This window comes from Gadus chalcogrammus, chromosome 1 (genome assembly GCF_026213295.1).
Source record: "Gadus chalcogrammus isolate NIFS_2021 chromosome 1, NIFS_Gcha_1.0, whole genome shotgun sequence".
Taxonomy (NCBI): domain Eukaryota; kingdom Metazoa; phylum Chordata; class Actinopteri; order Gadiformes; family Gadidae; genus Gadus; species Gadus chalcogrammus.
In genome coordinates, this window is record NC_079412.1 from 3,922,938 (window position 1) to 3,935,702 (window position 12,765).

At 43.2% G+C, this 12,765-nt stretch overlaps 1 protein-coding gene across 1 annotated transcript; it reads left to right on the top strand.

The window, feature by feature from the left end:
- The first annotated feature begins 261 nt into the window (after positions 1 to 261).
- n6amt1 (N-6 adenine-specific DNA methyltransferase 1) lies at positions 262 to 9,286 on the top strand. Its single transcript, XM_056610682.1, has 6 exons — positions 262 to 612; positions 1,284 to 1,370; positions 1,626 to 1,716; positions 3,704 to 3,787; positions 4,166 to 4,307; positions 8,990 to 9,286. Exons 1-6 carry the CDS (start codon positions 473 to 475, stop codon positions 9,118 to 9,120), a joined length of 675 nt encoding a protein of 224 aa, XP_056466657.1. The 5' UTR covers positions 262 to 472; the 3' UTR covers positions 9,121 to 9,286.
- The last annotated feature ends 3,479 nt before the right edge of the window (positions 9,287 to 12,765 follow it).

Genomic DNA, 12,765 nt, shown 5'->3' on the forward strand with positions numbered 1-12,765 from the left:
AAACAGATTAAATATAGAATTAAAAGAGCATTTATAATTTTACCACAACGTTGAATTGCTTTTAATAAATTAAAAAAACAATTACAACATTTTTATAAAAATCATTTTGTGAAACAATCGTTGCGCAATTAATTGCGTAAAGGAAAAGCTTAAATGTTTTACAAAAATTAAAAAATCAACGTTAACCAGGTTCACATGCTGTATCTGCCAATCATCATTCTTGCGTAGCCGGTCATGGGCGGGCCCAACACACAGAGTTGGAGATGTCGTCACCATCACGTCGCCCTTGTATACGGAAGTGTTTTTCCCTCCCGACGCAGCATGGGGTCCGCGCGTCATCCACCCGCACTATGAAGCGCAAACCAGACCGCACGCATAACACGAGCCATTCTGGAGAATAGGAAGTTGACTCGCTGAGTCAAAGTAAAAGTAAGAGTATTAAAGTCTATTGTTATAGTGTTTGTTCTCACCCATGAGTTCTTTAAGTTACCCCACGCCGCTCTACGCCCACGCGGGTCGCGGGCGGTTCGAGAATGTGTACGAGCCGGCTGAGGACTCCTTCCTCTTCATCGATGCTCTGGAGCGAGATGCTGATGAGCTGCAGGGGTTAAGGTGAGAAGGTCATGCTGGTGGGATGGTTGTGTGGGGTTGATCAATTTCCTCCTCTGTGCAGTAAACTACATTGTTCTGTGATTCAATGCATTGCAACGGACATGGTAAAACAAATGCCATGGAACCAGTACTAATTAGGATAATTAAGTGATTAAGCTGAAAAATAATTATTTTTGGAATATTTGGCCAATTGCAGGCCTGCAGGAAGATTACCCCGGTGAACGCAATTGTGTTCATCTGAAATTGAAAGTGACTTAGAGCAAAGTGACGTAATTTGTTACTAATATTAGTGACGTAATTTGTTGCTAATATTAGTGACTCATTTTTTACTAATATTAGTGACTAATTTGTTACTAATATCATTTACCAAGCACAGGGCGTATCCAAAGACAGGCCTTGCGCTTGGTCAATACTATTAGTTGTGCATCACACTCATTCGTTCTTTTATTAAAAAGCAATAAAGTAAACGATTGAGGTCAAAAATGTGTGTGCCCAGTAGAGCACTCCTCGCTTCATAAGGGCCCCCTGCAGTGTTCTCCAGGTTTCAAACCCAGCATGTTGAAGCTACTTGGTATCATGGACCAAGTAACTTAACTAAACTAAACTTAAACAATCTGAGGTGAGTTGTTATATTTATGAATTTTTGGTCTCTGGACCGGTCCCTCTCCCAGCCCGTCTGTGTGTCTAGAGGTTGGCAGCGGCTCAGGGGTGGTCTCTGCGTTCCTGGCGTCGGTTGTTGGCTCGTCAGCGTTATACCTGTGGGTGATTATTTTTTAAAGTTGGTTTTCACGTTGAAATTCATTGTAGAAACTGACGTGACTTATTTATTTTTAAAGCTCTTCATCCCAATATATCTTTACAAATTGTATGTATATATTATTTGCAAGTGTGTGTGTGTGTGTCTGTTTTATATTGTTATTGTCTGCATATATCTATATCTCTCTGTGTATGTATGTGAATGTTTCCCTGTGTGTGTGTTATGAATGTTTCTGCGTGTGTGTGTATCACTGCAGGTGCACAGACGTGAACTCCCTGGCGGCGAACTGCACGGCTACGACGGCCACCTGTAACAACGTAGCTCTACAGCCGGTCATCACAGACCTGGTGAGACCAACGCCTCACTGTAACTGGGAAGGAGTCCTATGGCCTCGCCCCGTTTCCTGATTCATAATGGAACAAGCTGTTTAATGCTATGCTAACCCTGTCAAAAGTCTCCTTTTTTCATTGTCAACAATTAAATGGTATATGGACTGCGTTTATACCGCGCTTTTCTAACCAGTGGCCACTCAAAGTGCTTTACAATATTGCATCACATTCACCCATTTATACACACATTCATGCACACATTTACCCATCCATACACAAATCCATTCAAACATTCATGCACACATACACCTATTCATACACACCAGTGGCGGCTGGTGGTTTTTAAAGTGAGGGAGGAAGGACTGCACGCTTGGTTGCAATTGGCCTGTTTGCACTGTTGGTGTATGGTGGCATAAGAATGTGAGACTCAAGTTGTTTCAGGTTGTTTTGGTGAACTACAAAATAGTAGGGAGGGATAGTTATGTGAATAAAATTGATAAAAAGCCACCAGTGGCATCACTGTAATTTGAAAGCTGGTGGGCAGCATGTCTTTGAAATGGACTACAAGGGCCGAAGGAAAGGATGCAAAGCCCATTAGTCAAATCAGGCCTACTCTTGATTTGTACAAGTAAATAAAAAATCCTGGGCCAATTTTTGCCCTCAATGACTGAAGTTATTGGTTGTAATTTACCTATGTTTATTTTCAGTTACAATTGTTTTAAGAAAAGACTCAAGACCAAAAGTGATGCCATTTAAAATGCATCATGCTCTGAATCATTCACCCTTTCCACACCCTTTCCACAATATCAAACAGAACGGTCAGAGTAACAAACTAGTAAAACAACGAGAACATTATTTCAAACAACCTGATCTATAGTCATGGTGCCTAGCAAGGAATGTCGCATAGCAGCACCAACGTGAACTTGACACTTGTCGTGGCGTCATTATTCATTAGCAAACAGGGCCAGCAATACAGTTGATTGCTAGTAATGCTACCAGTAAGCCATGAGTACCTAGCAAACCATGTAGCACCCACAATACTGACGTTGCCATTACTTTTGGTGATCTCGATTTTTTTACCTTGGTCGCTAACTTAACACTGTAACTCAATGATTGGAATGCTTTGTAATTAAACAGGAACAATGTCCTCTGTTTCCAATGTTTCCATTGTACACTTTTATTCGCAAATGTTAGAATTTCGTTATCCTTCAGATGATTTCAGCTGCTTTGCCTCTCTTAGACTGAACGCACTGCAGGCAGAGTGGGTTTTTATCGACAGCGTTGCCAGATTGGGCAGTTTTACCGACCAATGATCATTTTTCCAGCCTAACGTGGTTAAAAGTAGCCCAATTGGGTGGGAAATCTGCCCGATTTGGCAATACTGCTCCCCAGCCAGGGATCCTGCTTATTGGTTCATAGCGCAGCCCGAATAGATTTTTGCGCGAATCAGACGCCTTAAGGTCACACCCACTCAGAGGAGGACTTTCCTCCTCTCTCCCATTGTAACCCATGTTATTCACCGGCCGCCAGTACTTTTGGGGAAATGAATGGGAGTCAACGGAGGCTGAGGGAGGACCTTCCTCCCTGAAGTAATTGTCAATAGGCGATAGGGGGAACAAATGTCCCTTTACCCAGGGAAACAAACATTAAGGCATTAAAGTAGTCATATTTAAGGGCATTAATTCATTACAGTAGTCTGGGCAATCTACATTTTTTTATTCTCAACAATGTTAGGGAGGATCGGCATCCGTCCCAACCAAGATGTGCTCTGATTCAACGGTCGAAGTCCACAAGTCGGTTGACTTTTGGGTTTTTGATTGTTTTTGAAAGTTTGGGATTCTGCCGTCCCGCGTTCCACCGCCAGGTTACCACATGGGAGAATCGTCTCCTGACTCTGGATCAGTTTGACCCAGTGCCAGACCCCCGTTCTGTAACCAGTACACAGTTTAGGCCACGTCTGGAATCAGTGTTTTCTTTTCTCAATGAGCCATTTCCTGTTTTAAAGGTGCAGTGTTTACTGCCCCGCTTGTGTGGAAAAGTGGACGTCTTGCTCTTTAACCCTCCCTATGTGGTCACCCCGTCGGAAGAGGTCAGAGCCAACACTGAATCATATATTTCTAATGCTTTAGAAGGGGTCCACCTTGTTTTAATTATACCACCATGTGTGAATGTGATTAGCAGTTTAGAAAATCCGCCTTTTCCTGTGTTTTAGTGACATCACAAATGGGCGTGTCCACCTAGATGTATGCTGGATAGATCAGTCTGCCAGCCTACCCAGTAGACTGTTGTGAATGTTGCTCATATATCCATTTTACATCTAGTTGGACACGCACACTTGTGATGTCACTAAAACACAGGAAAAGGCAGATTTTCAAAGGGCTTGTAACGGCCAATCACACTAAAACCTGGTGGTACAATAGGGGCCCTTTTAATGTCATTTCAGTCTTGTTTTTTCTTGGTCTTTAAGGTGGGCGGAAGTGGCATAGAGGCAGCTTGGGCTGGGGGGAGGCGGGGCAGAGAGGTGATTGACAGGTTCCTCCCCATGGTAACCCAGCTGCTGTCCAACCAAGGGCTGTTCTACCTCGTCACCATAGTGGAGAACTGCCCAGGTATGACCCGCAGTAATTATGTATCACATTCGTAATAAACTGGATAGAATACACATAGAATACATTGCAGGAAAAAAAATAATGCAGACATATCATGGTGTTTTTCCAACAAGTAAACGTAGTATATGAGTTCAGAAAACATGTTTTTGAAGCTGTTTGCTGGAAATAGCTTTTAGGGAGAAAAAAAATTATTTCGCCTACTGCTATTCCCCTCTGTTTCCAATAGTATCTGTCTGCGTCCGGCAAGACGGAGGCGTAACTTGTAGTAGGAGGCGTAACATGTAGTCAGAGGCTAGGAGGCGTAACTTGCACTAGGAGGCGTAACTTGTTCTTTTCTAAATCGCGGTCCACGCGAGATCTTTCTCTTTTCGCGGGAAAATAAAAAGCGTTGTGATAACTTATTTGAATTATTAAACTGCTGTCTTTAATTCTTTAATTATTTATCTGCTGTCTTTTTGTTAAAGGTATAAAGGGATAAAGTGGGCTAAACTTATTGTTACGAGAGTGGCGTATGTGTGTGCCCGAGAATGTCTGTGTGTGTGCGTTTGTGTGTGTGTGTGTGTGTGTGACGTCAGCGAATGAGTCGACGAATGAGTGAACGAGCGCTTGAGCGAGTTTCAGTCTAGGAGGAATTAAACAGTTACGTGTGTACTGTACTGTTGAATAAAGTACCAAACGCCGAGAATCCGTGCCCGTGTCTTCCGACCTATAAACAGACCCACGGCCGGTTATAGTGAAGGGTGTTACCCCCGAAAGGACATCGGCCCTGGAGGGAATGTCTCCCCTGTGCTCCCGGACTACGGTCTGAGAGCCAAGAAACAGGAAAGGTGTAACATTAAGCAGGTTCCCCACGTTAAACTGCTATATGCATTATATGTCATTGTAAAATTGTAATAGGCTTCTTTTCTTAAATGCATATGACTCAAGGATGTCAGTTTCACGTAAGGCTATGATTAAGCTAATCAAGAGCATATCAAGATTAAGCTAATCAAGAGCATATTTTTAAATGAGCGGGTCGGGTGCATTATTTTTATATAAGGCCTAATATTTGAGGTCCGAGTTACGGTCATTTATGTACCCGCGCACCATTGCTACATACAGATCACTTCCGCGATTTAGAAAAGTACGAGACACGCCTCCGACTACAAGTTACGCCTCCGACTACATGTTACGCCTCCTAGTGCAAGTTACGCCTCCTCCGACTACATGTTACGCCTCCTACTACAAGTTACGCCTCCGTCTTGCAGGACGCAGACAGACCCACCTCTCTGTTTCAGCCCCTTCAGAATGCGCTGTTTCTGGTGTCTGTAGCTTTAATGCAAATGAGCTGTAACCCATTGACCAATCAGCTATCAGTGAACCACAGCATGGAGGAGAAGTGATTGTTGAATTTGCAGACTCCTGGAGCTCTATATCTGTATTATAATAATAAAAATATTATTATTATTATTATTATTATTATTATATATAGGTATGTATATAATATATCTAATATCACTAAGGCTGGCCCGAATTATTCGAATATTCGAATACTCGTTCGGAAAATTTGTATTCGAAGCTTAAATCAGTATTCGGAGCTTCGTTGTTGTTTTTTTCCACGTACCTGACGTTACCAGAGCGAGGGAGGCAAACTATAAGAGACACCAAGCAGAGAAGCGAGAGAGGTGGAGGAAGAATATATATCTTGTTTCCCTTTACTTTACAACACAACATTAGCGGGATCTCGGGAGGAAAAGTAATGCTTAGCGAAATGCTAACCTTAGCTTAGTTTGTTTACGTTCGCTGTACAGCGCTGCACCAATCAACTGTGACTGGCTTGCTGCAGAGCGTGAGCGTCTTGGGAATACCCGGTCAATATAATGGATATAATATGGACACATAAGACAATCAATATTCAGTATTTGTTATGGATTTATTGTACAAATTCCCTGAAAATATGCACGTTCCACGATGAATTGAAAAGCTGCCATCTAAGGGCTGTGATGGCAGAGGACAGCTGATTTGGAACGGAGCAACAGCTGTTCGCTTCCACGGGGAAAAACTAAGGAACTCGAACTTACTTAGGCCTAATAATTAACATTCAAAAGCTATTAGATCTTCAACAAAATATGCAGATACTGTCTAAATCGGTCCCAGTGAGTATATAGGGATTATTAATGTTGTTTTTGATGTGTTTTTCTGGAACGAGTATTCGGAAAAACCAATGAGTATTCGAACCCTGAAAAATGGTATTCGGGCCAGCCATAAATATCACAGCCAAAAGCTATGTGCGCCTCGGATGATATTATGAATCAAAGAATGCGTCTGACGTCTCTGGTACTTCCACAATAAGTAAAGACTCGTAGTGGGGGATATCTCGGTAATGGTTGAGAAGAATTGGGGGAAAGGAACTTTGGCTTTGACTCTCTGAAGTCCATTTTGAACCGCGATATGGTGGAGAAGGGGATTGTACTCCGGGAGCTGAGCTGCCATACTGCCGCCGAGCTCCCCCCGCCGGAAGCTCAGCTCTGGGAGTACAACTGCTGGACTGCCGAAGCTTCTGCGGCAGTCCGGCAGCTCTGGCGGGGGGGAGCTCGGCGGCAGTCCGGCAGCTCTGGCGGGGGGAGCTCGGCGGCAGTCCGGCAGCTCCAGTGGAGAAGGGGATTGTACTCCCGGAGCTGAGCTGCCGGGTTACAGCCGAAGCTCACCCGCCAGAGCTGCCGGACTGCCGTCAGAGCTTCAGTAGCAGTCCGGCAGCTCCCCCGGACTCCCTGCCAGGCAGTCACATGGCAAACTGACAAATTAGACATCTATTTTTGTATCGAACATCCCTGCTCCTGAAATGCGGGAACGTCTCCCCCCAGTGCTCGTCCGCTGGTCCACAAAATTGTAGCTATGCTCTGAATGGGGGGGGGAAGTGGGAGGTAATCAAATGTGCCCCCTTCCTACGTAGGAGGGGGCGCCGAAACGGACTCGCTCGTTTGGTAAATGTAGGCGGGGTACTTTCAGAATGCATATCTCACTTAAAAAAATCATGTATATACATACTTTTTTAAAATTGTGTATGCACGTGGGAGCGCCAGAGACCTGAAACAGCACCCCAAATCCCAGGAAAAGTTTTATTTTCATAATATGTCCCCTTTAAATATTTATTTTAAATCATAGCCATAAAGTAGATCGACATATCGTGGACAGTGTGGTAACATTAATCCAATTTGTGAGCATTGTAGGATAATTGATATTGTTAGCCAAATTGTGATGTTGAGCCTTACTCTACTCTAATACTGCTGATTCACAGTGGCTCATTGGCTATATCCGAATATAATAATGACAATCTATTTTTGACGCTTAATACAAGATGAACCTTAAAATATGGCAATTATGCTATGAGGCTAGCGATTCATTCTCCAGATAAATTAAATGGTTAACAATGTGAACCACTAGCAGTCTTTTTAGTATGTAAGCAGTGGAAAATACATCTGAAAATATAGAATATAATTACACACTCTCTCAAGCACAGCAATATTTCCTATAGGGTGATCATCATGATGAACTCTCTCTGTAGTTGTACTTCGTTTAATTCTTCTTTTCGGTCAGTGTACCACTTGTCGGAGTAGGACTCACACAGCATTCGCAACGCTAGTGACAAGACGAGATAACTTTCTTTTAAATGTTGTGAAAACTTAAAGGCACCCAGTGCAACTTTCGAGGCTTAAAAATAAACATTCAATTTCTAGTCTTTTTTACACGTAGTAAGTTTCAATAACTCCATACCATTACACACCGACATTCAAGCAGCAAAGATGAGACGTCGTTGTGTGGTGAGAACTGATAGAAAATCGATAACAACAACAATGCCACCATTTTCTTTATTTTTTGCAACCTACAATAAATAAAGCAGGCTTCTCCCCACCGGCGATTGTTGTTGTTTACGATTTTCTATCAGTTCTCACCACACAACGACGTCTCATCTTTGCTCCTTGAATGTCGATATGTAATGGTATGGAGTTATTGAAACTTACTATGTGTAAAAAAGACTAGAAATTGAATGTTTATTTTTCATTGAATGTTTACATAAAGTTGCACTGGGTGCCTTTTAAAATGATAGAATCATGTGCACGGTCCAAAGACTCAGACCCGAGCTGGCCTGGAGCCCCATGGCAACGAGTGGTTATGAATAAAATGCAACGACAAACTGATCGCGATCGGCGGTGGCGCCCTTAATTAATTAATAAAACTATGAGACAAGCGAAATAAAACATGCATACAAAACATGTTCCCAAATTGAACGGACGATGGAGGGGACGGGGGATTAATTGTTAGTGCGTATTGAAACTCTCACTGCAGTACGCAGGACAACTCGAAAACGGATGCATCTCAATAATGTGACTATTCTGGAATAGTTAATTAATTTCAATAATTTAACTTAAAGTGAAACTCGTATATTAATGAGCTGCAAGCCAAAATCTTCCAGATTAAAACACAGGCTTGCAATATTACATTTAGGGTGTAATGAATCTATATTATATAGGAGTTTCACAATTTAATTATTTATTCTCACAATATTCTTATTTGAGTTGCACCTTTTTATAAACGTTGTAAATAAAATAACAATTATTTATATTATTTATAATTATATTTTAAGCAACTTATCATTATTAATCAATGAGCTTCTCTTCGGCCCCTACCCTCTCCCTCCACAGAGGAGATCATCCGACTGCTGGGTGAAGGGGGCCTCACCGCGGGGCCCTGTCTGTCCAGGAGGGCCCACAACGAGAGGCTGTCTGTGCTGCGCTTCCACAGGACTCCTCCGTCCACAGCTGTAGCCAGCTAAAAATAATTTATTGATAAAAATTTGAGATATTTTTTATCTTACTTTTTTATATATTTACAAATTGGCAATATAAAACATTACGCACATGGAACACACACACAAAATATGAAAAAATAAAAGTTTTTGCCAACAAGTCGCTCTGTATCTATTTAATTTTAGATAATGAGTTTCTGTGTAGTGTATAGCTTGGCCTGTGTCATTTTGATATTCATTTTGCTAGTCCATATCTACAATAAATAAGCTTTATTAAAAGAAAAAAAAATCTGGACCTCACTATTGGTTAAACCCCGGCTACGGCCCTGCCTCAGACCGGTCTGTCCACACCGGACCGGCGGGGACCACCAGAGATCCTAGTGGGTCCTGGTATGTCTGCGTGTGTTTCAGTCTCAGTCTCTATCTAGGTCTCTATCTCTCTCTAGGTGTTTTTTCTTCTCTGCAAGAGGAGAAGGAATTCTTCATGAATGAGACCTGATCACAGATCTATGGGACCTAATTTTTGTTCTGAGAACTGCACTCCATACTAGATGTTATTCTGATTAAAAGTTCAGACTTGCTCTTCAAAGTTGTGGCCAGGGTCGGCTAAAGGCAAACCAAAGTTATGAAATTAAGAAAGAAATACGCGTGAGTCTACCATATCCTAATGCACTACTCGGCCGTACAGCGCAGCAATTACGATATTCAATTTTAAACCAACTTTGCTTGCAGTCTTGTCCCTCACCACTGGATGTCGCCGTTAGTTTAAAAGCGACGAGCCCTTCGCGCTGGTTTTACTGATAGTGGCTGCTGCTTAGCAACAACCATAAGAGCAGGAGGTTCCACCGATGCACACATGAAAACAGGTCCCAGATTTGTGGCCGAAGATGGAGAAATAGATGCCAAACCGGTGGAAGGCTGCTCAGTGTTTTGCATAATAATAAACACTGTACTTTACTAGCCCTGTCGTGTTTTTTCGCAACTTTATGCTATAAAACAAGATGATTGTGGAAAAATGCTTTGTATAATTTTTGTGGATTCATACATATATTTAATATTTGAATAATGATTTATAGGCCTAATTTTAAATATGAATCGATACACCCATGTTAATAATGCTAATAACGCTGTGATTCTCTAGGACGCCATCGAAGGCCTTGTCGTTGTTAAAGTAACAGCGATATCTAGTGGTGTGGGGCTGGAATGCACGCAACGCAGGTTTAAAACAAGTTATTTTTGTATAAAAAAATACATTAGCAGGCTGTATTTATCGTTTGGATAAACAGAAGACAGGTTGATTTAAAGGCCGTGTTGTAGGTTAACCACCATTGTTGATTAATGGGTACATAAAGCATTCAAGATATGTATATAGTTTAAAAAATGTCTGGACTTTAACACCAAAATGGAGTTAAAGTCCAGTAGGCCTACAGTTTGTCGTTTTGGTAGTAACAGGGTTTTTTAACGCAATTCGGAGATGTATGATGGCCCGCGACCGTATAATTTGAAAATGTCAGACGTGAGAGGTTGAATGAGGAAGTGCCGAGAATACAGTGGCGGAGTGGTTTCTGGAGAGTCTGGAGAAATCCCGGTGGGCCGTTAACGTTTCGGGGCCGCCGGGCTGATTACTGCGGGATAACAATATTGCGTTTATGAAAGTTCCTTGCTGCGCCATCCGGCAGCCTGAGCTGTGCGCCCGCAGCCTCTCACTCGCTCAGGACACACGCAAGAAAGAAGTAACAGCTATGACATTGAACTCTCGTGCAGGCTCAAAGAGGGTGACACACACACACACACACACACACACACACACACACACACACACACACACACACACACACACACACACACACACACACACACACACACACCTTGAAGGAGTTCTTCACCCGCTCCGTATCCAGCTTGTTCCACGCTTGTTCCAGTACCCAGGCTACAAGTATGCGGCGAGCTGGGGCTCTCATGTTCCCTCCTGCGGTGTATTCCTTGTCCGCATCCCTTGCCATCCAGTTGTCGGACGATTCATGCAGACTAGCTTTGAATGGCTGATTCCTTGGATGTAGGCTACTTTGCGTGTGTCGTGTTATTCCGCCGATGTCGCTATGCTATATGGTTATGCTGTTGAGAGCTTAAATAAATGGACTACATAAATTGACTACGAACAATTATTGAAGTTTAACAATTTGTATTTCTATTTATCTATCTGCAATCTATGCTATGCTATCTGGCTGTCTGCCTCTCTCTCTCTCTCTCTCTGTTTCTCTCTCTCTCTATACTATCTATCTATCGAGGCTATCTATATATCTTTGTATTCATCTATTTATCTGTATACAGTAATCTGTTTTACACTCTCTTACTAGTCTCTCTTTACTCGTCTCTCTCAAGGGTCTCAAGGCGGGCTTTGGTTTTTGGTCTCCCCAATGTGACCTAATGCAATGCATTGTGGGGGAAAGAATCAATTGCATACCGCTAAAATAGAACCGACTTTCGTATTCCATTACGTTTTAAAGGTGTTTATAGCTTGTTCTACCATCCCGGACACTCCCTTTCAAAAACACAGTGCTGTGTTCCGATATGCATACTTCCATTAGTACACTTAAACATAGTACATTAATCACACTCAAAGTGCGCAGATTTTCAGATATCACTGTTGTTCCAGATATCAGTGTTGTTCCAGTGTTGTTCTGAAATGGTAGAGTAGCTTGAGAACCCCCCATCAACGCCCTATGCTTGGGCGCTGGGGCTCTGCGGGTTTGGCATGGGATGCACTGCTCGCACCACTGTTGAATATCTTTAAGCATAGAGGGCCAATAACAAGTTTGCCTTGCCCGTTCCCATACTGTGATAAATGTGCCGAAGCAGGAGCCCCGTGTAGGTGCTGCAGCACATCAGGGACCAGCGAGGAGGGCACGACCACCTGACACATGTCACCCCCTGTGCGGGAAGATTTCACTGTCCGGCAGAGCAGTCCATTTTTTACAGAAAGGCAGGGATATTCAGTCCATAATTTCCAACATTGCCGAGAGCTACCTTTCATGTTCCCCCGCGTCGGTTGAGAACCACTCCCCTCAATCCATTGCAGCACTGCACTTGTGTCAGGATCGGTCTTTTGCAGCTCTCTTATTCTAGTCCCGTCATGTGAAGTGCATGCATGAAAGACATGTCAGACTCACTGTCTGTGTCCACTTGCTGCCCTGTGGTGAGGTCAGAGGTGCAGGGGTCCACAGCAGATGGCGGAGATGACAAAATGTCTGACCGGGGAACCAATGGCTCCATGTCTGAGCCAACAGAATTCACCTGAGCAGCTGTCTCCAATGGGTGTTGTTCACCACACCAGACCCTGGGTTTTGAGGCCGCCTTGAGAGAGCATCAGCATTGACGCAGTATTGCTGCTGACCCTCTTTGTGCTGCATGACCCAGTTAAAAGGGTTGAGTTCTAACACTCATCTCGCTCTCCTTCCTGAGGCCTGCTGATTGAATCCTGGAAAACACTTCACGCAGAGAGGAAAGATGTCCGTCAAAGGTGGGGCTGTAGATCAGCACATCATCGAGATAGACCATGCACACCTGCCAGGGAAGCCCTCTTAGCACCAGCTCCATAGTACGTTGAAATGTTGCAGGTGAGTTATTGAGGCCCATTGGCATCGACCGCCACTGATAGAGACCCCTGCCGGT

Bases quoted from the DNA above. Each gene is read 5' to 3' on its own strand.
- n6amt1 (XM_056610682.1), top strand. From the start codon at position 473: ATGAGTTCTTTAAGTTACCCCACGCCGCTCTACGCCCACGCGGGTCGC. The intron at 1,371-1,625 runs GTGGGTGATTAT...GTATCACTGCAG, and splicing joins GGCTCGTCAGCGTTATACCT to GTGCACAGACGTGAACTCCC. The intron at 1,717-3,703 runs GTGAGACCAACG...CCTGTTTTAAAG, and splicing joins AGCCGGTCATCACAGACCTG to GTGCAGTGTTTACTGCCCCG.